This window comes from Cynocephalus volans, chromosome 15 (assembly GCF_027409185.1).
Source record: "Cynocephalus volans isolate mCynVol1 chromosome 15, mCynVol1.pri, whole genome shotgun sequence".
In the NCBI taxonomy this organism is placed as follows: Eukaryota; Metazoa; Chordata; class Mammalia; order Dermoptera; family Cynocephalidae; genus Cynocephalus; species Cynocephalus volans.
In genome coordinates, this window is record NC_084474.1 from 97,800,073 (window position 1) to 97,827,738 (window position 27,666).

General features: G+C 45.7%; 1 protein-coding gene across 3 annotated transcripts; it reads right to left on the reverse strand.

The window, feature by feature from the left end:
• Positions 1-6,315: 6,315 nt before the first annotated feature.
• Positions 6,316-27,110, reverse strand: LOC134363972 (UPF0488 protein C8orf33 homolog). 3 transcript variants are annotated; one of them, XR_010021794.1, is made up of 5 exons: positions 27,059-27,099; positions 26,514-26,967; positions 26,250-26,396; positions 15,615-15,791; positions 6,316-7,565 (listed from the first exon to the last, which is right to left on the reverse strand). XR_010021794.1 is itself a non-coding variant. In XM_063079832.1 (4 exons), the coding sequence occupies exons 1-4, from the start codon at positions 27,062-27,064 to the stop codon at positions 25,573-25,575; spliced, it is 744 nt and encodes a 247-aa protein (XP_062935902.1). In that variant the 5' UTR covers positions 27,065-27,110; the 3' UTR covers positions 25,115-25,572. The 3 variants fall into 3 exon arrangements, 2 of the variants coding, with proteins under 2 accessions (XP_062935902.1, XP_062935901.1); XM_063079832.1 differs by lacking the exons at positions 6,316-7,565; positions 15,615-15,791 and adding an exon at positions 25,115-25,712 and having other exon boundaries at positions 26,514-26,964; positions 27,059-27,110; XM_063079831.1 differs by lacking the exons at positions 6,316-7,565; positions 15,615-15,791 and adding an exon at positions 25,115-25,712 and having other exon boundaries at positions 27,059-27,079.
• Positions 27,111-27,666: the final 556 nt, after the last annotated feature.

Consider the following 27,666-nt stretch of genomic DNA (forward strand, 5'->3'; position numbering starts at 1 on the left):
TATTAAGGCTATGTTATCTTATATGTTTTGGTTAGAATATATATGTCTTTAGGCAGACTTGAGATTATGACTTTTTTTTCTTAAAGTCTTTTTGATATTAACATTTCTCTACCAGGTTTTTTAAAAGTTATTATATTTCACAGATTCTCCACCATCTTATATTGAAACATTTACAGTCTCATATTTTAAATATATCTATTATTAAAATCATGACAGGACATTTTTGTTAATAAAAGCTATTACTTTCCTTTTACTTTGACTACTTGGCTATTGAAACATTACACAATCCTTCTCTTGAGAATGAACAACAGGCAAACAGAGAAGTTTACAGGAAAATTTCTAGGGAATAAGGTGCCCAAGAGACATTATTGATTTCTGACATTTATGTTGGAATCTAGAAAGCTGCGCAAAAGTAGAGGACTGTGTGCATGTCCAGGGTGTTCTGTGAGGGCCTGAATATCTCTCTTTAGGAGCCTTGAGGCTCTGATCAGTCAGAAAGCAAAGGCTAAGATGGGCCAGTAAACCACCTGGCTGAGTGTTAAACACAGTCCGAACCTACACAGAAGGTGGGAGACTTACTGGTTTCAGGTACTTAATTCATTTGAAATAATTAGCTAACCATTAAGCTAACTGAGCATAGAATTCAGTGGTCACACACAACAAAGTAGGAAGTTTTACAGAATTAGTTTAAAAAGTCATTAAAGAGCAAAAGTAATAAGGCCAGAGAAAAAAAGAGAATGCGATAGAATTACCACATTAAATACTATGAACTACTGGTTTCCAAGAAAATTTTTAAAAATGCATACAAAAAATGTGTAAAAACAGGAAATAAATGAGTAACGAAAACTGACCTGAGGAAGCCCAGGTTTTCAAGTAATTAGACAAAATTTTAAGTCGGCTATGTTGAAAAAAAGAGAAAAGAAGAAAACAAATACTAAAGGATGCCGTGTCTCATGTGATAAATGAAAGTATGAGATCAAAGTTTCACCAAATAGGGAATAACAATAAAGTAATAATAAAGACAAATTTATTTAAAATTTAAACAATTGAAGTTGAGAATACAATGATTCAATTAAGAATTTAGTTATTTTTGTTTGAACTGACATGCTGTAGTTATACATAATTAGGGTTACAATTTGATGTTTTGATACGTATATATGTTATATAATAATTGGATCAGAGGGGTACAATTTGATGGTTTTTTTTTAAAAGATGACCGGTAAGGGGATCCGAACCCATAGCCTTGGTGCTCTTAGATCCACACTCTCCCAAGCGAGCCATGGGCCAGCCCCTAATCAGATGTTTTGATATATGTATATGTTACATAATAATTGGGTCAGAGAGGTTAATGTATCAATCACCTCATTCATTTTTCATTTCTTCATGGCAAAAACATTCAAAAGCCTCTCCTGTAGCTATTACATAACATACAGAACTTGACTGTTAGCGGGAGCCACCCTACTGTTCCATGGAAAGAACATCAGCATTTATTCCTCCTATCTAATTGTAAGTTTGTGCCCATTGGCCAGCCTCTCCCTCTTTTCCTCCATCCCCCCCCAACACACCACCACCACTCTCTGGTGAACACTATTCTACTTTCTGCCTCTATAAAATCAACTTATTTTTTTGCACATATGAGTGAGGTCATGTGATATTTGTCTTTCTGTGCCTGGCTTACTTCACTTAACGTCATGTTCTCCAACTCCACGTCCATCCACGTTGCCACAAATGACAGGATCTCATTCTTTTTTATGGCTGCATAGTATTCCACTGTGTATAAATACAACGTTTTTAAATCCATTCCTCCGTTGTTGCATGCTTAGTTTGATTCCATATCTTGGCTATTGTAAACTGCGCTACAATAAACATGTGAGTGCAGACATCTCTTTGACATTGAAGAGATATCTGCACTCCCATGTTTATTGTGAGATTGCTGGATCACATGGTAGTTCTAATTTTAATTTTTGAGGAACCTCCATACTGTTTTCCACAGTGGCTGTGCTAGTTTACACTCACACTGTACAAGTGTTCTCTTCTCTCCACATCCATGCCAATGCTTGTTTTCTTTTGTTTTCTTGATAATAGCCATTATAACTGGTAAGGTGGTATCTCATTGTTGTTTTGATTTGCATTTCCCCAATGATTAGGATGTTGAGCATTTTTAATATGCTTGTTGGCCATTTGTATGTCTTCTTTAGAGACATGTTTATTAATATTTTTTATTGTCCATTTCTCAGTTGGGTTATTTGGGACTTTCTGCTGTTGAGTTTTTGAAGTTCCTTATATACTCTTGATATTAACCCCTTGTCAGATGTACAGTTTGCAAATATTCCCTCCCATTCTGCAGGTTGTCTCTTCACTCTAAGTTTCCTTCGATGTGCAAAAGCTTTTTAGTTTGATATAATCCCACTTGTCTATTGCTTTTATTGCTCGTGCTTTCAAAGTCTCATTTAAAAAATCCTTGCCCAGTCCCATGTCATGGATAATTACTCTTACGCAGTTTCACAGTTTTGGGTTTTACATTTAAATTTTTAAACCATTTTGAGTTGATTTTTATAAATGGTAAAAGGTAGGAATCTAGTCTCATTCTTCTGCATGTGGATATTCAGTTTTCCCAAAACCTTTTATTGAAGAGACTATCTTTTCCTCAATATGTGTTCTTGGCCCCTGTGCCAAAGATCAGTTGGCTGTTGTTTTAGTCCGTTTTGTGTTGCTATAACAGAATACCTGAGACTGGGTAATTTATAAGGAAAAGAGGTTTATTTGGCTTACGACTCTGGGACAGCTGCACCTGGCATGGGCCTCAGGCTGCTTCTGCTCATGGCGGAAAGTGGCAGGGAGCCCGCAGGTACAAGCAGATCACATAGTGAGAGAGGAAGCAAGAGAGAGGAAGCAAGAGAGAGAGAGAGAGAGAAGGTGCCAGGGTATTTTTTTAAGCAACGACCTCTCGTGGTAACTAATAGAGCGAGAACTCACTCATTAATCCCCCCTCCCCCAGGGAGAGCATTAATCCCTTCATGAAAGATCCGCCCCCATGACTCAGTCAGTTTCCAACACTGCCACATTGGAGATCAAATTTCCACATGAGTTTTCGAGGGGACAACACATCGAAACTCCATCATTCCGCCCCTGGCACCCCCAAACTCATGTCACTCTCACATACAAATACAGTCATTCTATCCCAACAGTCCCAAAAGTCTTAGCTTGCTCCAGCACCAACTTAAAAGTCCAAAGTCCAAAGTCTCCCCTGAGACCAAAAGCAAAATTCCTTCCAGCTTTGAACCTGTAAAAGTCAAAACCAAATTTATCTACTGCCAAGATACAATGGTGGAACAGGCATTGGGTACACATTCCCATTTCAAAAGGGAGGAATAGGCCAGAGGAAAGAAAGGAGAAACAGGTCTCAAACAAGTCCAAAACCCAGCAGAACAGGCATTAAATCTCAAGGCTGGAGAATCAGGTACCTTGATTCCATGTTCGACTGCCTCTGCACACTGGTGTGGGGGTTGGGACCACAAGTCCTTGGGCAGCTCTGCTCCTATGGCTTTCCTGGTCTCAGGCCACACTTCACCTCTCCCAGGCTGGGGTTCCACTCTGGTAGCTCCACAGGTCTGGGGTCTCCATGGTGGCCCTGCTCTCACAGCTCCAGTAGGCATGATACTGATAGGGTTTCTCTGCTGCAATGACCCCACATTTCTGCTTGGCATTATGCTAGCAAAGGCTGTCTGTGGTGACTCCACCTCTGTGACAGATCTCTTCCTGGGCACCCAGACTTTTCCATACATACTTTGAAATCTGGGTGGAGATTCCCAAGACTTCCCAGCTCTGGCATTCTGTGTGACCATGCAGACCTAACACCACGTGGATGCCTCCAAGACTTCTGGCCTGTAGTTTCCAAAGCTGTGGGTCTAGACACACCTGGAGCTAATTTAGCCACAGCTGGAGCAGCCAAAACAGCTGGGGTGCTGGTGCTGGAAGTAGCTTCTTGAGGTGGCCCTGGGCAGCAAGCCCATGGAGAGTGCCTCGGGTCTGTTCCCCAAGACCATTTTGTCTTCCTAGGCCTTTGGGACTGAAATGGAAGGGTTGGCCTCAGAGGCTTCTGCAATGCCTTCAGGGCATTTTTCTCCTTCTCTTGATAATCCCTTTCCTTTGACTAATCTTCTTAGCTAATGGTTGCTGGGCTGCACCACTGCATGCTCTCTGCTTTTCTACCACATGGCCAGGCTGCAAATATTCCAAAACTTTATTCTCTGCATCCCTTTTAATTTCTGGCTTTACATCATGTCTTTGCCACCATAACTCAGAGCAGGCTCTTAAAAGCAACCATGCAGCTTCCTTAATGCTTTGCTGTTTAGAAATTTCTTCTACCAAATGCACTGGTTCACAACTCTTAAGTCTCACCTTCCACAAAGTCCAAGGGCATGGACACAATGCAGCCAGGTTCCTTGCTATGGTGTAGCAAGGGTTATCTTTTGTCCAATTCCCAATAAGTTCCTCATTTCTATCTGAGACCTCATCATCCGCATGGACTTTACTGTCCACCTTTCTATCCGCATTCTGCTCGCCACCACATAAGTCTCTAAAACATTCCAAACTTTCCCTCATCTTTTTTTCTTCTTCTAAGTACTCGAAACTCCTCCAACCTTTGCCCATTACCCAGCTCCAAAGATGCATCCACATTTTCAGATATCTGTTTAACAACACCCCACTCCTCGGTACCAATTTTCTGTTTTAGTCCATTTTGTGTTGCTATAACAGCATCCTGAGACTGGGTAATTTATAAAGAAGAGAGGTTTATTTGGCTTATGATTCTGGGACAGCTGCATCTGGCATGGGCCTCAGGCTGCTTCTACTCATGGCAGAAAGTGGCAGGCAGCCGGTGGGTACAAGCAGATCACATGGTGAGAGGAAACAAGAAAGACAAGAGAGAGAGAGAAGGTGCCAGGGTTTTTATTAAAATCAATGACCTCTTGTGGGAACTAATAGAGTGAGAACTCACTCATTAATCCCCCCTCCCCCAGGGAGAGCATTAATCCATTCATGAGGGATCCGCTCCCATGACTCAATCAGTTTCCAACACTGCCACACTGGGGATCAAATTTCCACATGAGTTTTGGAGGGAACAACACATCCAAACTCCATCAGCTGTAGGTGTGTGAATTTATGTCTGGGCTCTCTATTCTGTTCCATTGGTCTATATGTCTGTTTTTATGCCAGGACCATGCAGTTTTGGTTACTACAGCTTTATTGTATACTTTGATGTCAGGTAGTGTGGTGCCTCCAGCTTTGCGTAGTTTTCTCAGAATTGCTTTCGCTCTTTGCAGTCCTTTTTAATTTCATATTTATTTTAGGATTATTTTTTCTATTTCTGTAAAGAATGTCATACACATTTTGATAGGAATTGCATTCAATCTGTAGATGGCTTTAGGTAGAATGGCCATTTTAACAATATTAATTCTTCAAATCCATGAACATATTATATCTTTCCTTTTGTGTCCTCCTCGATCTCTTTCTTCAAAGTTCTTTAGTTTTCATGATAGAGTTCTTTCACCTCCTTGGTTAAGTTTATAAGGTATCTTTTCTTCCTTCCTTCCTTTCTTTCTTTCTTTCATAGTTATTGTAAAAGGAATTATTTTCTTGATTTTTTTCAGAAAGTTCGCTATTAGTATATAGAAATGCTATTGACTTATGTACGTTGATTTTGTATCCTGCAAATTTACTGAATTTGTTTATTAGTCGTAACTAACAGCTTTTTGTTACAATGTTTAGGGTTTACTAAAGACTGCAAATAGGAACAGTTTGACGTCCTCCTTTCCAATCTGGTTTCCTTTCATTTCTGTCTCTTTTCTAATTGCTCTGGCTAGGACTTCCATTACTATGTTGAACAGAAGTGGTGCAGGTGGCTGTTCTTGTCTTGTTCCTGATCTAAAAGAAAAGGTTTTCCAGCTTTTCCCCACTCAGTATGATATTAGCAGTGGGTTTCTCATATATGGCCTTTATTGTATTGAGGCACATACCTTCTATAACTAGTTAAGAGTTTTTTCATGAAGGAGTGTTGAGCTTTTTCGAATGCTTTTTCTGCATCAATTGAGATGATCATATGGTTTTTGTCTTTCTTTCTGTTAATGTGGTGTATCACATTTATTGATTTGTGTTATGTTAAACCATCCTGCATCCCTGGGATAAATCCCACTGGATCATAGCAAACAATATTCATAACGTGCTCCTGGATTCAGTTTGTTAGTATCTTGTTGAGAATCTTCACATCTATGTCATCAGGGATATTGGCCTATAATTTTCTTTTTTTTTTTTCTTTTTTCTTTTTTTGTTGTTGTTGTGTACTTGTCCAGCTTTGAGCCAGAGCAACGCTGGGCTCATAAAATGAGATGAGAAATATTCCCTCCTCTTCAATTTTCTGTAATGATTGGAAGAGTATTGTTATCAGTTCTTTAAATGTTTGACAGAATTCAGCACTGAAGGCATCAGGTCTTGAGCTTTTTCTTAATGAAGACTTGTATTTCTGATTCAGTTTCCTCACTTATTATTGGTCTGTTCATGTTTTCTTTTTGTTCATAACTTAATCTTGGCAGATTATATCTATCCAGGAATTTTCCATTTCTTCTATGTTATCAAATTTGTTGGAATATTGATGTTCCTAATAGTCCCTTATGCTTCTTTGTATTTCTGTGGCATCAACTGTAACATCCCCTTTTCATTTTTGTTTTATTTATTTGAGTCTTCTCTATTTTTTTATTGGTTATTCTAAAGCTTTGTCAATTTTGTTTATCTTTTCAACAATCCAACTCTTCATTTTCTTGATCTTTTCATTTTTTTTTTCTATTTCACGCATTTCTGCTTGGAACTTTATTATTTCTTCCCTTCTGCCTATTTTGGGTTTAGTTTCTTATTGCTTTTATGGTTCCTTTAGGAGCAATGTTAGATTAGAAATCATTCTTTTTTGATGTAGGCATTTATTGCTATAATCATTTCCCTTAGAACTTCTTTTGCTATATCCTTTATATTTTGGTATGACTTTGAACCTCCAGGCTGGTTGTTTGGCCAGATGTGTGCAGGTTGCAGAGGGTCAACTGCCTATTTGGTGGTCTCTCTGAGATGTAGAGTCAGTGCCTGACCAGCTACCAGACCAAGCAGGGACAAACAGCTCTCAGGTTGTTTCTCCCAGGGGATGGCACACTGCTTGAAAAACTTTTGGACTGGAACCAGGTGAGCCTTGCTGAAGGGGAGGGGCCATGTGGCTCTGCACAGGACTGTCAATGGAGTTGATGCCACTGCCTGGCCAGGAGCTGGTGTGCTTGGGCACAGCAGGGCCAGGTGGCTCTATGGAGACCTGCTGGAGGAGGCAAATCCACCACCCAATCTGCTGTCCAGCAGAGAGCAGACATGCACAGGTGCAGAAAGGCCCAGCAACTCTGTAGAGGGCTGCTGGGTGGAGGTGAATCTGCTGCTCAATTTGATGTCCATCAGGGAGCAGGCATGCATCAGTGCAGCAGGGACTGACAGCTCTATGGAGGGCCACTGGATCAGCTGCAAAGCCTGGACTAAACCTGTAAGAACAAAGTAGGGCCTGAGTAGGGCCCTGCTGTGGAGAGGCAAAGGAACTGCTCTATCTGCTGTAAATCAGGATGCAGGTGTACACTTATGAAGCAGATCTGTGGAGGGACACTGAATCAGCTGAGGTCCTGGCAACTCTGTAGAGGCCTACTGTGCTTGTTCTGCTGTTGGTCAGGGACCAGGTGTACATTGGTGCAACAGGGCCTGGCATCTCAGTGGAGAGTTGCCAGTGGGAGGCAAAGTTGCTACAGGGGTGGCTGTCTTTTGGCACGGGCACCTGTGGGCCTGGTAGGCCTGCAGATGTGCAGGTCAGGTCATAAAAATGTGGTGGACATATGCTTATTTGCACTTTTCCTCCTACCGAAGTCTGCCTGTTCTCCTTTGGTGGGGAGTGCCAGATGGGTTCAAACATTGTGGTCTCAGCCTTCTGTTAGGCCTAGGCTACAGGCAGCTGGGGTCCTGGTTCTGCTGGCATCCATGTGAATGTGGTAGAATGAAGGTAGGGACTCAGGATGGAGTGAGTCACTTTTTACCAACCCGTAAGGCAGGATGCACTCTAGCAGCAGGTTTAGTTTCAAGATGTTGTTATGACATAGCTGCTGAAGTCAGGAGATGGGATTGCTCTTTCTTGGTTTCTACTATGAAGCCGTGAAGTTGCATTAACTCCCATCTACTTTCCAAACAGAGTATCGGGCCTGAGGGGACTGGAGGACTCTCATATGGCAGGGATTGCTGGTATTCATGGCAGCAGTGTAAACTGCTGGGCATTTCCAGATTACCTTCTTCCCACCACTTAGCCTATTCCTGTAGAGAGACAGTGAGGCAGAGGTAGGATGCCCTGCTCTGCCCTCTATGGTGCTGAGTGAGAGGGAAAAACACACACTGTTTTTTCTTTGCTCTCCTGGCACAATCAGCACAGCAGACCAACTTCTGGTTTTCCCCATGAGGGGGGTTCCCCAAGAGCAAGCAGTCAATCACTTTTTCAGCAGACACCCACTGGGTATCCTCTAATTCAATTCTGATACTATCTACTTGAGGACTGCAGGAGATCCCACAGAGTGAGGGCTCAGTCCTCAAGACTGCCCCCTACTTCAGGTGCCAGTCACAAGTTCAGGCCTCTGGAATATCTGACCAGCTGGCTATAAATCAGGTTTCCAACTAACACCCTACCCAACTGACACCATAAAATACGTCTACAGGAAAGAATCTCTCCCATCGAAAGCTACTTCAGAATGTTAGAAGTGAGTGTTCCACGAGATGCTTAGATATCAACACAGGGATATAAGAAACAAAAAAACAAGGAAACATGACACCCCCAAAGGAACACAATAATTCTTCAGGACCAGACCCAAAAGAAAAGGAAATCTATATAATGGTTGTAAAGGAACTCTACATAATAATCTTATGAAAACTCAACGAGATGCAAAAAAATACAGACAGACAACACAACAAAGTGAGACAAGCAATTCCAGATCTGAAGGAGAAATTTAAGAGAGATAGATACCATAAAAATGAATGAAGCAAAAATCTTGGAACTGAAGAATTTATTAAATGAAATAATAAATACAAGCAAGAGCTTAAGCAACAGGCTACATAAGGCAGAAGAAAGAGTTTCTAAACTTGAAGGTGTGTTTTTGAATTGGCCCAGTTTGACAGAGGAGAATGTGAGAAGAAGAGGAAGAAAAGCCTGTGAGATCTATGGGACAACTTTAAGTGTACAAACATCCATACTATGGATATTCCAGAAGGGAAAGAGAAGAGAAAAGGCATTGAAAACATTTTTAACAAAATAATAGCTGGAAAATTCCGAAGTGTTGAGAGACATATAGACTTCCAGATCCAAGAGGCTCCAAGATCCCGAAACAGATTTAGCCCAAAAAGGTTCTGTCTGTACACATTGCAGGCAAATTGTCAAAAGTCAAAAACAAAGAGAGAATTCTAAAAATAGCAAGAGAAAAGCATCAAGTAACCTATAAGGGAATCTTCATAAGAGTAGCAACAGATTTCTCAGCAGAAAACTTACACACCAGGACAAACAATAAAAAAAGAAAGAAATGAAATAAAGATTTGTAAAACAACTGTGAAAAAATTAATAAAATATCAGGAGTAAGGAAATACCTTTCATCAACAACCTTGAATTTAAAAGGATTAAATTGACCACGTGAAAGATATAGGCTGGCTGGCTGGATTAAAAACTAACCCAACTGTTCAGCCTACAAGAAACTAACTTCACTGGTAAAGAAATGTATAGACTAACAGTGAAGGAATGGAAAAAGATATCTCATACAAATGGAAATCAAAAATGAGCAGGAGTAGGTATAACTATATAGGATAAAATAAACTTTAAATCCAAAATTATAAAGAGATAAGAAGGACATTACATATTGATGAAGGTATCAATTCAGCAAGAGGACAGTGCAATTGTAAACATATATATATAAAACATTGGAACACTCAGATATATAAAACAAATACTATTGGATCTAAAGAGAGAGGCAGACTGCAATACAACAATAGTTAGGAACTTCAACACCCCTCTCACAACACTGGACAGAGAATCTAGACAATAAAGAAATATTGGATTTAAACTGTATGATAGACTAAATGGATCTGACATTTACAGAACATTTTATCCCACAACTGCGGACCATACATTTTTCTCATCAGCATATGGATCATTCTCCAGGATAGACCACATGTTAGGCCATAAATCAAGCTTCAAGAAATTTTTAAAAATTGAAATCATATCAAATATCTTTTCAGACCAAAATGGAATTAAACTAGAAATCAATAACAAACTAAACTTTGGAAAACTGTTCAGATACACAGAAACTAAACAACATTCTCCAGAATGACCAAAGGAACAGAGAAGAAACTAAGTAGGGAACCTAAAAATGCCTTGAAACAAATTAATACAGTAGCACATTGTATGAAAATCTGTGGGATACTGCAAAAGCAATACTAAGAGAGAAGTTTATTGCAATAAGTATGTACATTAAAAAAAGAAATATTCCAAATAAACCACCCAATGTTGCACCTAAATGAGTTAGAAAAGTAAGAAAAGTCTAATTCAAAATTTAGTAGAGCAAGAAATAATAAAGATCTGAGCAGAACCAAAGGAAACAAAAGCCAATAAAATGACAAAAAAAATCAGTGAGATAAAAAGTTGGTTCTTTGGGAAGATAAACAAAACTGACAAACCATTAGCTAGACTAACTGAAAAAGAGAGAATAACCAAATAATGAAAATCAGAAATGAAAAAGGAGACATTACAACTGATATCACAGAATTTAAAAGTATCTTTAGAGACTATTTTGAACAACTATATGCCAACAAATTGGAAAATCTGGATGAAATGTATAAATTTCTGTATACATACAATCTACCAAGAGCAAATCAAGCAGAAATAGAAAACTTGAACAGACCAATAATGAATACTGAGATTGAATCAGTAATCAGCAGTATACCAACAAAGAAAAGCCCATGCCTGATGGCTTCAATGTAGAAATCTACCAAACTTTTAAAGAACTAATAACAATTATTCTTAACCTATTCCTCAAAATTCAAAGCAGAGGGTATTCCCCAAACTTATTCTATGAGGTCAACATCACCCTGATACCAAAATCAGACAAAGACACAATAAAAAAAGAAAACTATGGACCAATAACTTTGATGAATGTAGCTGCAAATATTCTCAGCCAAATGCTAGCAAACTGAATTCAACAGCACATCAAAAAGATTAAACATCATAATCAAGTGGGATTTACCCCAGGAATGCAAGAATGATGCAAATCAATAAATGTGATACACCACCTGAACAGAATGAAGGGGGAAAAGCATACATTCTTCTCAAAAAATGCAGAGAAAGCATCTGATAATATTCAACATCACTTTATGATAAAAACCCTTAACAAACTAGGTAGAGAATGAAAGCGTCTGAAGACACTAAAGGTCGGATATGACAAACCCACAGCTAACATTTTTGAACAGGGAAAAGGTGAAAGCTTTTCCTTCAAGAACAGGAACAAGACAAGGATGCCACTGTCCACACTCCTACTTAATACAGTACTGGAAGTTCTAGCCAGAGCAATTAGACAAAAGAAAGAAATAAAGGGCATCCAAACTGGAAAAGAGGAAGTCAGGATGTCCACGTTTGCCGATGACATGATCTTACCTGTAGAAAACCCTAAAGATGACCAAAAAACTATTAGAACTGATACTGAATTCGATAAAATTGCAGGATAAAAAAATCAACATACATACATCAGTAGCATAACTATAAACCAAGAACCAACTAGCAGGGAAAGAAATCAAGAAAGCAATCCTATTTACAATAGTTACCAAAATGAGAAACAAACATAGGAATAAATTTGACCAAGGAGAGATCTCTACAATAAAAAACTAAAAAATACTGATGAAAGAAATTAAAGAAGACACAACAAAAAGTCATTTCATGTTCACGGATTTAAGGAATTTATATTGTCAAAATGACCATACTACACAAACCGATCTACACATTCAATGCAATCCCTATCAAAATACTACTAACATACTTCATAGATATAGAAAAAATAGTATAATTCATATGGAACCAGAAAAGATCCCAAATAGCCAAAGCAATCCTGAGTAAAAAGAATAAAACTGGGAGAATTACACTGCCTGACTTGAAAATATACTACAACTATAGTAACCAAAACAGCATGGTACAGGCATTAAAGACACATGGACCAATGGAACACAATAGAGAACTCATAAATAAATCCACATATTTACAGCCAACAGATCTTTGACAAAGGCCCCAAGAACACACATTCAGGAAAGGACAGTCTCTTCAATAAATAGTGCTGTAAAAACTGGATATCCATATGCAGAAGAATAAAACTAGATGCGTATCTCTCACCATTTATCAAAATCAACTTACAATGTATTGAAGACTTAAATGGAAGACCTGAAACTGTAAAAATACCTGGGAAAAACACAGGGGAAACAATTCAAGACAGTGGTCTGGGTAAAATTTTCTGGAAAAGACTTCTAAAGCACAGGCAAAACAAGCAAAAAACAGACAAATGGGATTACATAAAACTAAAAAACTTCTGCAGAGCAAAAGAAACAAACAAAAGAATGAAGAGACAACCAGTAAATTGGAGTAGATATTTGGAAGCCATCTGACAAGGGATTAATACACAGAATATATGGGGAAGTTAAACAACCCAACAACAAAAAAAGAAATTATCCAATTAAAAAGTGGACAAATGATTTGTATAGACATCTCTCAAAAGAAGACATACAAATGGACAGCAGGAATATGAAAAAAAATGCTTACCATCACTAATTATCAGGGAAATGCAAATCAAAACAAGAATGAGATATCATCTCACCATAGTTAGTATTGCTATTATCAAAAACACAAAAGAAAACAAGTGCTGGTGAGGATATGGAAGAAAGAAGTCTTATACTCTGTTGGTGGGAATGTAAATCAGGACAGTGATTATGAAAAACTGGAGGTTCCTGAAAAATCTAAAAATAGAACTATCATAGGATATAGCAATCCAACCGCTGGGTATTTATCGAAAGGAAACAAAATTAGCATAACAGAGAGGTCTGCACTCACATCTATTGCATCAGTGTTCAATGTAGCTAAGATGCATACAAAGCATATGAGCTGCTTCATCTGGGGTGCTCCACTTGGCATTTACAGGGGGAGTTGGACAGTCCCCCTTCTCAGGGTAAAGAGACCTTATAGTGGCTTTTATCCAGTTCACCAGAATGGCTGTCCCTGGGAATAACCTCCTGTGTGTCTGGATCATGCACAGCCATCTGTGATTGTTCCATAGTTAGCTTTGGGCCTTTCATCAACCCAAACGTACTTCTCCACTCCGCAGCATTTAAAATCAGAGATGCTGCCCTAAATTACTCTCAGAAACCTTTTCAGTAAAGGGTCCTCAGGACGCTGGTGATACTGATCTACAAAATGCAACAACTCCTTCACACTGTACCCTCTGGTTTCAGTAGTTCCCTGGTTTTGCCACCACCAACCCACATTGGCTACCTTCTTAGGAACCACAGACCTCAGAGGTACTTTCTGTAGTCTCTGCACAATTCTTCCCATCGGGATGGCTTTGAGGCTAGTGACTGAGCTCAGACCGACTGAAACCTGAGCCTGGTCTAGCATCAGGGTCTGACCCACTGCTCGCTTCATCTTTGATCTTAACTATTACAGATAACAATATCCAAGGGACTGAATATTTTGCTTTTTTCTTATTAGCTTGCACTTTCTTATGCAGCCATTGATCGAACTCTCCAGGAGTTAGATCCATCTCTAAATTCCTCTGGTAACTTTAACCTTTAGTAACTGAGCACAACACAGCTGCAGCTCCACACCACAGAGGCCATGTGGTCACCCAGGAATCAAGTGTTCAGATCATCCCTTACACTTTTATCCTTTCTCATCCCAGACCACGTTTCTGTGAGCCAGGACCACTCCAGGAAACCTCGTTTATCTGACATCTGTACTTTTTGTTGTCTCTGCATTACATTACAGTCTTTACGTTAACCTCTTCCCTCAGACTATCCCTGCTTCTTGTGGTCTTGAATAAACATTTAGACAGAAATGTACCATTTTATCTCCTAATGTCCATCTCACGTTTCTATCCATGGACATCCCAAGACAGGTCACAGGTGGGACACCTGAAGCTCCCTTGGCTGTGCTGCTGAGCCCATGCATCTTTCACATGTATAACCAGGTAACTCAGACACTGCTGCAGGATAATCCTGTGTCATGTGGGGGCATGGCACAGCTGGCTGCTGACCCCAGGACACCTCTAACAACTCACACACCTTATGTCAGAGGATGTCCAGACGGCTGCAGATCACCTTGGTGGACAAGTCCATGGATAGCTGGGGTCACAGTAGTCAGGGAATGAGGTGGGTGTGCTGGCCATGCCCAGTGTAACTGATGCCCCCAGTGACCAGAGCCCATATACGTGGTCCAGTTGTGTGAGTGCCAATGGTGTGGACAATTCATTTAAAAGACTGACAGTGTAATCCACAAATAGGAACAGTATTAGGAAAAAATATATAGTAAATGCAAATGAGTTAAGAATTCATTTAAGTAGTTGGGCAAAGGGCAGAGAATGTGTATTTAAACTGAGTATAACTCCTTTTTTATGTTTCTTTTTTGTAGTTTAGATTTCTCAAACATATTTGAACATTATTTTTTTCACAGAATACTTATTTTTAATTGATACCTAAAATTTTTATATATTGTGTACAACATGGATTTTTATACAGAGAACATGATTTACTTTTCTTGGATGACACACAGGGACAGATATGCAGTCTGCAAACTATGGCGAGTCCTGCATTTACCCCAATTGCATTATTCCTTAATTTTGTGCGCTGTCCAGGCACAGGGTAGCCTTTCTCACGAGGAATTAAGTGCTGGGTGAGGACTCCCGTTCCCCACTCCCACTGGTTTCTCTCCCAGTGCAGGGATCTTGAGTGGACTGTGTCTAGCTCTCATCCACACTTTCCCTGTGTCCCCAGGGCAAGAGCAGAGACTTGCCCAACTGTGGGATCTGGGGCAGGAGCTGCACCTGCACACCTCAGAGCCTGCAGGGGTCCCTGGTGCAGTTTTATAGACTGTTGTTTCCACATGCGGAGGGACCTCCAGCTGCCCCACTGTCAGTGATGCTTGTGGGGTTCAGAACTAAAATGCCCGTTAGTCTATCACACCTCAGCTCCATTCTGCAGCTCACCATCATCAGAAATGCAGGTAATAATTTAATCTCCATATCCCCAACACCATTTTTTCATCTTAGTTGTAGGTTTTGTTAGAGAAAAGTGTTACCATTTCCTTTTCCCTATATAACCTCAGAATTGCTGAATTAATCTAGGAAAACAAAAAAGCGTGTCCAGTTTTTGGCAAATGTGAATGAAGCTACTATAAACATTCAGGTGCAGTTTCTTTGTGTGGACATAGGTTTTCAAGTCACTTAGGTAGGCACTACAATCAAGCTTGCTGCATCATATGCTCAAAATACCTTTAGACTTGCCTGGAACTGAGCGCTGCCACCGTGTGCTGGGGTCGCTGTTGGAGCCTGCTGGGCTTGTGAGGGCCACCAAGGAGCTGCCATTGCTGTCGCTGTCACTTCAGATGCAGAGCCCACAGCCACTCTGCAGCAGCCCGCCCCGCTCACAGCTACTGGCACATTCCAACTCTGTAGCAAAGTGTTCAGAACATAAAACAAGAATCTAGTCGCTATCAGAGGTGGCGACATTTAGAAGTTGTTCTTCATCAGAGGGAAGCTGTACTTCAGCAAGTCGGCCTCACTCCTCAGCACTCACAGCACCTACTGCTCCAGGTTCCTCCTGGAGGACGAAGGACCAGCCCACACTCACCTTCCAACAGGCTGGGATCATATATGAGCGTCTCTTAAAAGACCATGAAGATAAAATTCAGGAGGAATAGGAGCGAATCCTCAATACCAAACTAGCAGAATATGAAATCTCTGGTGAAATTTACACATGACCAGAGTATGCGGCGACACGGGACAAGACCAACAAGCTGTGGGGCCTGAGGTTTTCTTGCATATCTGGGTACCAGGTTTGGCCTCGAGAGGTGGCTGATGTCCACTTTCTGCAACTGGTTTGATATCACATTTCAGCTCCAACTTTGCATCCTGAGAACACTGAAACATTTCTGCAGGTCCATTTCATACAACTTGAAAGGCCTTAAAACTTCCTGGTTGCCCCAAGCATATCTTTCTTTTCTGCTCATCTAATAAATGACTGTGTCCTACTGTGATAGATTTTCCAAACAAGACCCTGGAGCAGTTTAGCAAAATATGCCTTCAGGAGCACTCAACAAATGGAGTTCCCCTGAGCACAGTTCTGTAAGGAGGGTTATGTCTCTGTGTATGTATATTTTAAATGATTATTTGTACTATCCAAATTTTTTTGATCATGGGGATATTGGCTGTGAACTTGGTGCACAACAATTATAGTTAAAAACATTTGTGTGGTTTATAGAAGATCATTAATGTTTGGTGACCATATAAGTGTTGTGTGTACGTATCATTATTAAGTACAGGGACTGTTTCCAGGCACAGAATATGAATCATAAGTTAGGATGGACACTAGATGTGATTATGATGATATAGTGATGGTCTGCGGCCCTAGATCTACAAATGCGATGAGAAGTTAGAACTGGAGACAGGCCACTGATGCGTAGACTCTGCTTAGCTGTGTTAGAGAAATACTTCAACTCCAAGCCTTAAAATACCCACATGGAGTCGTCCTCACCTCATTCACACAATCAAAGAGCTCCCTGGACACTGACCCTCTAAGGGAAAATGTCTTCCCTGGAGCACAAGCACCAGGGTGTGCTCAGGAGCATAACGTAGGTGAGCATGGGGCTAGGCCAGGCCCCAGTGGCACTGCTACCTGGGAGGAGCCACTGCACCTCTGAATTCGTTATTAAAAAGAGAATTTGGATTCTTTGGTCAGGTTTCCCCAAATTCTTTTGAGGTGTCCATGTTCAACTGCTTCAGCACTGCTGTGGTGACCCCCTGCCTGAAGTTGCTTATTGGCTGATGTTCACCTTGTTTCCAGTTCGAGGAACAGAAAGTAGCCTCTGTTTGGAGGAGGAAGTTAGGTACAGGCTTATTTCTTACCGTGACTTGTTCAGGACCACATTTTACAAACTGCCTGTTTCCTTTATTATTGTTTCTGGAAAGGAAAGTTCTATTAAAATTGTTGTAATTTGAATATAGAATAGTTTTTTTATTAAATTAGGGCTTATTTTGAAAAATTCTGAGTTTAATTCAAATGTATTTGAAATACAGTCAAATACCTTCCAAAGTAAGGTTATATTCAGAGATCATTGTTTACATCAGATGGCTTTGAGAAATTTTGGGAATACTCACATTGGAAGATTCCTTATTAATGAATGTCTTTGAATTGAATCTAACCAAAACCTGCAACATAATTTTTTGTATATTCTCATTATATAGTGTTAAAAAACTTAGCTGCAAACAAATGAAATACTTAAGCTATTTAAAAAAAAAGATTTGCCTAAAATCATCTCCAGCAAAGTCAGTGAAGGGAGGGCTACTAGTCAGCCTGCTGGGAGGAAGCCCAGTGCACAGGGCAAGGTCCACATGGGGACACCCAGGGCCCAGCTCCCAGCCAGCAGCCCGGACAGCAGTCAGACATGTGACCAGGCATCCCAAACCAACATGCACATTTAATCACCATGAGACAGTCTGTCTCATGGCAGAATACATTTACTAAATTGAATATTATGTCCCATAGAGGGGGGCCTCAATGAGGACTGGTCAGTAGTGTTAAAATATCAGATAAACAATTGGCACCATTGTTTTCAATACCAGGTCTTTTCAATATTCTTCTTGTGAAAGCTCTAGAATTAGCTTGAGAAATATTTATTCCATCAGCAGGCAGTGTCTTCTCACTTAGATAGGTATGTCCTAAATAATATACTATATTTTTACCAAATTTGTAACTTTTCCTTTGGAAACACATGTCCCTTTTCTGCTAAAACCAGAGCACATAAATACAATTCTATTTAGTCTTACTGGTTCTGTGAACGTTTGAAATTATCCACACATTGTATCAAGTAGAATAACAAGTATAGATCTTTATGTCTTGACTGAGGACCTTATGCTAACCGTAACGCTGAGAACCCTAATGCTAACCTGAACCCCGAAGCCCAAGCCTTGAACCTGAACCCTGGCTTCAGGTCCCGGCTGCATGAGCAGCAGGTGGTAGAGCTGAGCCAGGTTGCAGCTGAGGCTCCAGCAGCGGCCCTGCACACACTGCTCACTTGCCACACTCTCCATGCTGCAGGACTTCCATGACAGGGAGCACAACACTAAGACCAAGGTCTCAAATGCCAAGCCCTGGCTATTGGCATTCATTGTTCAATGGCCACAGGATGTGCAGGCCTACTTGGTGACTCTGGCTGGAGAGCTCCAAACCTGAGGTACTGGAACAGATCCTGTGGAAGCAGCTCAGGAGCCCTGCAGGCCGTGGTCTCACCTGCAGCCACCCCTACCAGGGCACTCACTCCCGCTCTGGCTCCAGCAGCAGACAGTGGACGTCAGGGCCCAACTGTAGATTGGGGCACCCACCTAACCCAGAAGCACCGAAAAGTACATACCCAGAAGTTCTGGGTTGGCATCCTAACCTGCTGGTGGCCATGGTGTGGTGGATGGTGGCCAGAAACCCCCCAGTGTGATGTGGGGGCACACAATGAACTCTTGGCCTGGAGGCTGCTATGGAACAGGTGAGGGGCCACTCCCAGGCTGGTCAGAGTGTGTGCTCATTTGTGGCAGGCGCTGAGCAACAAGGCACTAGAGGATCCAACGGGGCGGGTGGTGGCTGTGATGCAGAAGACAGGTCAGGCCACGGACCAGGCCAACACCCAGGTCCTGCATTGGGCAGCCCTGGTCAAGCAGGCAGCCCAGAGGGTCAACCCTCATGCTGTGCACAGCTCCTGTGCATCAACTGGCCGGTGGCCATGGCCATGGAGGGTCCTGTGGAAGGTGGGGAGCAGCCACCACATTGGCATGAACTTCAGCTTCTTGATCTCTGCCACCATCTCCCGGGAGCCTGACTAGAGGCCTGGGGGTGCCACTGGCTGCAGGAACTGTGGGGTTTGGGGTCTACAGATGAACTACAAGTCTGCAGCGTGTTACTGGCAACCCCAAGAGGGCAGATCCAGGCCAAAAAGTGGTCCCACATGTCTGACCCCAACTTCCTGCAGCACTGTGAACAGAGCCCGTTGGGGCTCTTCCTGAACTGACCCCCTTGTCCTGCAGCGCTGGCTTGGGATGCAGGGACAGGAGCATCTGCAGCAGCTTCCATCTTCCCCCAGGCAAAGCCAGGGTCCGGGCCCCTCCCTCCTGATCCAACAGCTCAGGGCGGTTCACTGACCAGCCACAGAGGAGCCCCTGAGTCGAAGGGTCACAACTCAGCCCCAGACCCACCTCACACACACAGACACTTTCGTAGGCACTAGACGAAGGGGGGGAAACTGAGGCAGGAGCACTGCTATACTGTACAGTTATGGTTCCCTCGGCCCCTCGACATCCCTTCCCTGCCAAAGCCACTTCTATTTTCTGAGGCTCCTTATTAACTAAAAATAAGGAAATTGACAAATGGGGTAGAAAATGTGTGGTATTTTAAAAAATAATTTTGTTGAGGTATAATGGACATAAAAGCAAATTTCATATATTTGCAGCGTGCAAACAAAATGAAAATTTTAAGTTCTACATGACAATACCTTAAAGGCAAATGCCAAACTAGGGCAGAATATTTGCAACTCATGTCATAAGAAGCTTAACTATTTATAGAGAGGTCCTACAGAGTATAAGAAAATGAGAAACACAGAAAAAAGGAAAAGGGCAGATGCTACGTGGACGGAACACCTGGCCATCCCCAAACACCTGTTCCTCTCACGGTCACGGGGCTGAGCGGGGGTGTGTCCACCCAGCTCCAGGTGACTGGGGACTGGTCTTACCTTCCGGGCTATGAGGGGGAGGGGTTTGTCAGCCACTTTCCCAGGGAGCTGGGAGGAGGCTCAGGATTCCCTCGGCTTCTGCACAGCCTGGAAATGTCCTTATGAAGGATGGCAAAGACCAGTGACTAAGAAACAGCAAACTTGCCCTGGAGGCAAAATAGGCTGGGACATGAGCTGCCAAGGTGCAGGGTCCTTGGGGCAGGACAGACCCCATGTTCACACCAGTGCTGTCCATTTCCCCCTTAAAGGAGAGGACAAGGACTGGCAATCTGCCACACTTACTGGAGATGTCAGAAAACCAAGCAAATGGAACCCACGTTAGTCCCATCTTCCAGGAGACAGAGGGACCACGGCTCTGTGTACTGCTTCAGTACAGAGGCCTTGTCCAGCACCTCCCTGTGCCACTGAGGCGCTGCCTGAGGGGACAGCAGGGAACAGAGAGACAAGCCCCACTGCCTCACCCCCTTCACAAAGTGCTGGGACACAGGCTGGCTCATCACCCCAGCTCCTCATCTGGGAGGCAGCGGGGACCTGGCCAACTGCCCCGCACTCCTTTTACTCCTGAGCATCCAGGACACAAATGGTACCCAGCAAAATGATACCATGAAGCCCCATCGTCCAGGAGACACTGAGGGACCTGGCAAAAGCCCGACTTCTCCAGGCTTCCGAGAGATGGAGGGGGCCCCATCATTTGCCCCTCACTGCCACCGTGGCCCTCTCTATCAGTAGAGGTGAGGGATACCAGCAAACTGCCCCCAACTGCCCATGTGACTCTTGCTTCCATAAAAATTAGGTACTGCTGTCAGCAGCACCCCTGTATCATCAACTCCGTCCTGTCAGGAACCTGGCAAGCCCAAACCCACCATTCCACTACCCTCTGAGTGAAGGCAACCATGACAGCCTGCCCTGCTGTCACCCCCTTCTCAGAGATGGTGGGAAACCTGCCACCACACCCACCCCACTGCTCAGCAATTCCAGGACATTGTGGGGACATGCCCCATCCCCTTTCAGAAGAAACTGGGGTCCCTAGCATGCCAAACAGCAATGCTGTCAGCCCCCTTGCTGACCCTCTTCCAAGGAGACAGTCAGGACCCCCTTCCAGAAGATAGGATGGGCCTCGGCATGACTTTAACCACTGCTCCTGCTTCTTCCAAAGAAGTGAAGGACCCTAGGAAGCTGCCCCACATGCTGCCTGCCATGCCCAACATGCAGAAGACTATGGGGACTCAGGCAAACTGACCTCGTCATGGTGGCTGTGGCCCCAACTTCAAGACACTGGGGACCCTGAACTCTCTCCCAGGCTACAGCAGGGACGTCCACATCTTGGCCTGCTGCTGCATCCCAATGGCAGGTGCTGGGGAACCAAGAAAGGCATCCCAAAGTGCTGCCACGCCCTACTTCTAGAAGGCCACTGTGGTGCCCCCATACTGCCAGATCTTCCCCTTCAGGAGTCACCAGGGAACCCTGCATATCTTCCCCTTTCATATACTCCTTCTTACAAGAGACAGCATGGTCGCTGTCAAAGCAGCTCCAAGCCAGCGCAACCGCCCCTGAACCAAGGCACAGGACACATAACATCGCTCCCTCAATGTCCCTGAGACTGTCTTATGTCTGTCCAGCAGGTCAGTCACCACTACCACTGCTGCTTCTTGATGGAAAGGACTGTGGCCCAGCAAGTGAGACCCACAGCAAAAGAGCTCACTGTGGATGGCAAAGACTGTGCCAAACAACCAGCCATGGAGGACCGGCTGCTTCAAGAGACAGCAGGGCCCCAGTAAGCCTGGTCCCTTTGCCAGCACAATTCCTGAGAGAGAGGTATTGAGCCAGCAGAAAGCCACTGCTGCCTGGCCACTTTCCAGGTGATCATAGTGACCCCAGCTCCTAACCGTATATTAAACCCAACCCTAGTCCTATCTTCAACCACTAATACTATCCTAACCCCAACCCTAAAATCTAAACCCTAAACCTTGGACCAACAACCTGGACCCAACCCCAACCTTAAGCGCAACTCTAACACCCCCTATGGAAAACTGATCACTAATCCCTAACACTAGCCCCAACCCTAACTCTAATCCTAGCCCTCACCCAACTGCCCTGGCTCCACCTGTGTTCCACCGGTCCACCCTCCCACCTGCCTGAGTTTAGTAGTGGAGGACACACAAGGCAGATGGGTGACATCATCACATCCCACCCTGGACTCTACAGGCCAGCCACACATGTCCCCACCGAGATCCATGCAACAGCTCTTTCTAAGAGGGTCTGTTGTGCTTTGCAGCCTCACCTACAGGGACACGTCCCAGGAAGGCTCCAGGATGAAAGCTGGTGCCAGGGGAGCCGGGTCAGAACCATGAAGAAGAGGCTGGAGCTTCTGCACCAGGTGGGCCAAAGAATGGCAGAGTCACAGCCCACTGTAGAAGCCCCACCAGGTCAGTTCATGTTGTGACTTGGCTTGTGAGTGGCCCATGAGCCCTGGGCCTAAAGACCTCTGTCCTGAGACTGACGAGCATGTACTGTCTGGACAGCACGTTATTTGGGGAAATATTTCTTGGGTGGGTTCTCCAAGTCCATGAAAAACAGATTGACCTCAAGCTGGCAAGTTAATTGAAGGTAAACAAGAAAGTAGGTGATACCATTTCAGCATTTGCAGAAAAGCTTCCAAGATGCAAAAGCAGCTTGTAAAACGACCAAGAAGAGTAACTTAAAAATCTCCATGAGAAAGTGGATCCACTATACAATGCACTTAGAATGCTTAAAGAATAAAACCAAAAGTTGCTGAAAAATTCATGTTAACTTGGGATTATGGGTTTTAAGGAACATAATAGAAAGCCAGATCTCTGGACACCTTAAAAAATAACATGGAAAATTATGAAATAGTTCCCAAGAAAACGGGACCCGATCCTGACCATGATGTGTGCAGAGGAGCCCTGGCTGAGCTCTGCCAGGTTAAGTGGCTGGAGGTGATGGTGGCTACAATAGGGAAACGATGACATTAGTGACCAGTTTGAGGTGGGCCTCATCTACATCCCAGAACCCTAACCTTAACTCCCAATGCTTAGACCATCACCCCAACCCCTAATCTCAACACTGACCACACCACCGACCAACACCAACTCTAACGCTAACCCTACCCTTTCACCCTAAAACCTCACCTTCACCCTCTAACCCTCTCCATCACACTCACCCTGTTCCAATATGATCCTCGAGTCAAGCCTGGAGAAGGTGGAGCCACAGAGACACCATAAAAGGAAAAAGGGGGTCTGCCCTGGTGTCTCCTTTTTCTCAGGCCCTCCAAACTCCTAGAAATAGATCTGAGGGCAAAGGGTCAAACTGCCAATGGGTGACGAGACGGAGGGAAGGAGGTGACAATAAGATCCACAGGATAAGGACTGTCCGAGTGTAATCATTCAAAGTCCATGAAGGACAAGCCTATGGTCCAGGTCAGTTTATCGGCTCATTCCCATAAGGGAGACTGCACAGCAGATCCGTGGGGCATCTCACCAGAGACAGGGCTCCTGCAGGATTTAGTGGAAGGGTGTTTAGGTGAAGTCTAAATAAAGCAGTGTTTGGATGGACACAGGAAGACAGGGCTGTGTCACGGGGACAAACGTCAGGCGTAAACTGTGAAGTGGACCAGGCTCCTGTTTCCTTGGAAACCACAAAATTCAGACAGATGTGCAATGTGATGTCCCCAAACCCCTCATCTGAAGCTCTGCGTGTGGGTTGTAGATCGAGGCATTTTCTTGAGATCAGGATGTTTCCTTCTTACTGATGATTTGTAACAGCAAAGTGTCTATGAGTTTAGTGAACAAAGATACTTGGTAAGAAAGCAAACACTCAAGACAAAGGGGTCACATGACCATTTACATTTACAGGCAACTGCGGGAGGAAACTCCTGGCTACATCTGAATGTCACCTTGGCCGGATGAACCACGGGATGGAGAACTACTTCCTCACACAAAGCTGATGTTTACTGTCCCAGAAGCCAGTTATGCTAAGATGGAGCAACTGAGACCAATCCCAGCAGAAAGAACAGCAAGGCTGAAGGCTCTGAGTCAGGATTAAGTCTGGTTACTTCAGGAGCAGACAGAAAGCCAGCAAGGCTGGAAAGCAGGGAAGGGACCACGTCACAGAGGCCATCAGGAACATACCCCGTGCAGGCCCTAGGTAGGGCCTTCCTTGTACGTCAGCCTTTGTCTTGTATCCTCAGAACAGTGAAGTCAGGAGATCAGGAGAAACATGACCCAACATTCATGAGGGACCACTCTGGCTGCAGAACAACAGGAGGCGAGGGCGGGAGTGGGAGACCAACAAACACCCGAGGTTAGCACAGCAGTCAGGGTAAGAGAAGCGCCAGGACTAGAACAAGCAGCAGCAAAGACACAGAAAATGAAAAAGATCTGAGGTTTATTTGAAGACAGAGCAGACACACCAGCTGAAATATCAAACACACAGTGCTGGAGAAAGAGCAAGCAAGACACATGAATCGCCTAGGCAGGCAGTGGCACCATTCACTGAAAAGCAGCAGACAGAGGGACATTTGGGGCCTGATCAGGTGTATTGAACATGTCAAATTGGAAATGTCTATAAGGCACCCAAGTAGAGATGCTGAGTGGGCAGCTGGGCTCCAGGCATCTATCTAGCATGGGATGCAAGTTCAGGAGACACCAGCAAAGATCTGCTGAGGATTCGGTCACCTGGACATCCCAATCCAATGGAGCAGGCCTGGGACTGACACCTGGAGCGGCCAACGCTTAGCCAGGTTGTCTGCTGAGGCTCAATCCAGGTCCATGGCCAGGGGTGTTAGGACAAGAAGCTCCCTGCTCCTACAAAGAGAACATGGCCTGGATGGGGTCACAGTGGTCCTATGAGGGTGACGCCTGCTCAGGAATGAAGGCAACATGGACAAAAACCAAGCTCTGGGGTGAGGGCCTGAACCCAGCGGTGCCAGACCCGAGTCACCTGTACTTCCTCTAACACAGACAATCAGCAAACTTTCACTCATTATCCATTTTTATAGAAAACAGAAATTTATTAGGGCAATGTAACATATTGCATAAAGCACTAACCATCTCACGGGGCATCTTTCAAAGGTAAGCACCAGCATCCAATGATGTACCTTCCCCACTGACCCTTATGACCAACAGCTACGTAATGTCGCCCCAAAGCTGAGTGCGACATTCCTTCTGCAGCACACTGAGCGCTCATATCAGTTCACTGTACATTTTCTAAACGCACCTCTCTCTTCTGGCAGGAGGGACATTTCCTCAGAAAACCTACAAACGGGGCTGGTGCTTTTCTGACATTGTCACACCTGCCCAACAGCCCTAGATCCACAGAGCAGCCAAGGACAGACCAACCCCACGTCTGCGGACACTGAATTGCTGGACATGGGCTGCCCTCAAAACAACCCCCCACATGACCCCAAGGGGGAGGGAGACTGTTCCAGGACGGGGAAGAGGCTAAAAGAAATTGAACATAAACTCTCCATCAGGAGTGTTCAGGGTGGGCTTGGCTGTCCCTACTGGCCGAGGCCTGCAGACCCTCCGGCTCTTCCTTCTGGCGGCCTCACCTACTGGCTGCACCTGGGCGGAATGGGCAGCTGCGGAGGACAGAGAGAGAGTCAGGACCGAGTGGTGACAGCTAACATGACCTGTGCAGTTACGATTGCCCATACACATCTAACCCCTTTGTACAAGTTAGCGGATTAAATACTCAAGATTACAAGGAAGATATTGTCATCACCCCCAGTTAGAGTCACAGAGAGACTCAGGAACTTGACAGGGGCGTTAATGCTACTAAGCAGCAGATACAAGATTCGAACCCAGGTCACTTGGCTCCAGAAGTTGCACTCAATTTGCTACAGGACCCGCCTTTGCGGCGGGCAGAGAAAGCCGCTGCGCACAGGCAGCTGTCCCCAGCCCGAGACGGGACCGCACAGGAGCAGGTCCTCTGCCCAGGGTCCCAGGCCCAGGCCCGGCTGTGCGACCCTGAGCGGTCGGTCCGGGACTTCTGTCCCCCGATCCCTCAGGCTTCCCGGAGCCGTAGCCTGCCCCCAGCCTGGCTGCTCCGGGTCCCTCCTGTCACCCGCTGGGAGCCTCCTCCCCACCCCGGACCCCACCAGCTCCCAGTTCCTCACCAGCCCTGAGGTCCCGCAGAGCCTCGCGCCACTCGGCTTCCATCCGAGCCCTGTAGTCCCCAAACAAGGAGCGCATCAGCTGCCTCTTCCGGGGCAAGGGGGTCCTGTCGCTGCGCAGGGCTCGGACTGCCCCGACGGCCTGCTCTTCTGCGGGTGGAGACGGGGGACCCGTGACCTCCCCTGCGCGCCTTCCAGCTCCCCGGCAGCGCCCGCAGGCCGGGACCCCTCCACCGTCCACGTCCCCAAGCTTCCGCGGGGCCTTACTCTGCTTCGGGGTCGGTTTCTGCCTCCGGAGGCCCAGCTCCAGCTGCTCCACGCACCACGCCAGCTCCCGGGCCAGCTGCTCCGCCTGGGCCGCGTCGGGGGCAGCGGCTGCGGGAGGGCAGGGGCCGCGCAGCCCCGGCCCCGTCCGCGGAGCCCCCACCCGGTCCCCGGCCCTCCCGCCCCGGCCCGCCGCGCTCGGGGCCGCTCCCTCCGGGGCCGGGGTTTCCGCGGCCCGCTCGCCTCCAGCCGCCGCAGGGGCTCCGTCCCGGGCTTCCGGCCGCTGCGGCTTCCCGGGGACGGCGTCACTGCACGTGGCTCGCGCTGCGCAGACACAGACGGCGGGGGGACGCGGGGCGCCAGGAGCCCGGCCGGGCCGCCGGGGCCTGCGGGGCGCGCGGGCGGTGCCCGGGCCTGGGGCCGCCGGTGGCTGCCGAGCAGGGTGTCCTCGAGCCTGCTGACAGGGGACAGCACGAGGGTCACGGGGCCCCGACCGCCCCTGCCCCGCCAAGCGCGCCCCCGCCGCCGCCGCCGCCGCCCCCGCTCACCGCCATGCGCCGCCGTCCCCGCCGCAGCCACGCAGGGCCCTGCGTCCGCCACGAGTCCCGCCCCCAGACGCGCATCGGCGACGGCGGGACGGGGCGGGGCTAGAGAAGGGCGGGGCCTGAGGGGCCTGGGGCGGGGCCCGAGGGGCTGGGGCGGGGCTCCGGGGCCTGAGGAGGAGCCGCGGGAGCCGGCGCTGGCGGAGGCTGTTCTGCTCCAGCCCCCGCTCCAGATGCCGCCGGGCTCCACCAGGGTTGCGTCCCCTCAAAGTTACCGTCCGGTGGGGGTGGAGCGCACGTAGAGGGAACACGAAAGGCTGTCCCAGTGGCGCCGCGTGCGGCTTGCGGAGCGCGCTCAGCACGGTCCTTGGCAAAGGGAAGAGACGCTAGGCCTGAGAGCGGTGCAGCCACGTGGCAGTGGCGTGGGCGACAGTCCCGCGGCCGAGCTGAGCGTGGCGGGGACGCAGTGGCGCTGGTGAGGTCAGAGCGTTGGGAGGGACCCGCTCGTGCAGGTCGGGAACGTGCTTTCCTGCTGAGCGCCCCGGGAAGTCCCTGAGAGACAAGCCTCCGCAGAGAGCCAGGACCTGCCTCAGCTGTGTGTTCTGAAGGTCGCT

Coding starts and splice junctions, on each gene's coding strand:
- LOC134363972 (XM_063079831.1), bottom strand. Junction 26,397..26,513: donor GAAACCGACCCCGAAGCAGA/GTAAGGCCCCGC, acceptor CTCCACCCGCAG/AAGAGCAGGCCGTCGGGGCA. Junction 25,713..26,249: donor TCTGCGGGACCTCAGGGCTG/GTGAGGAACTGG, acceptor TGTCCTCCGCAG/CTGCCCATTCCGCCCAGGTG.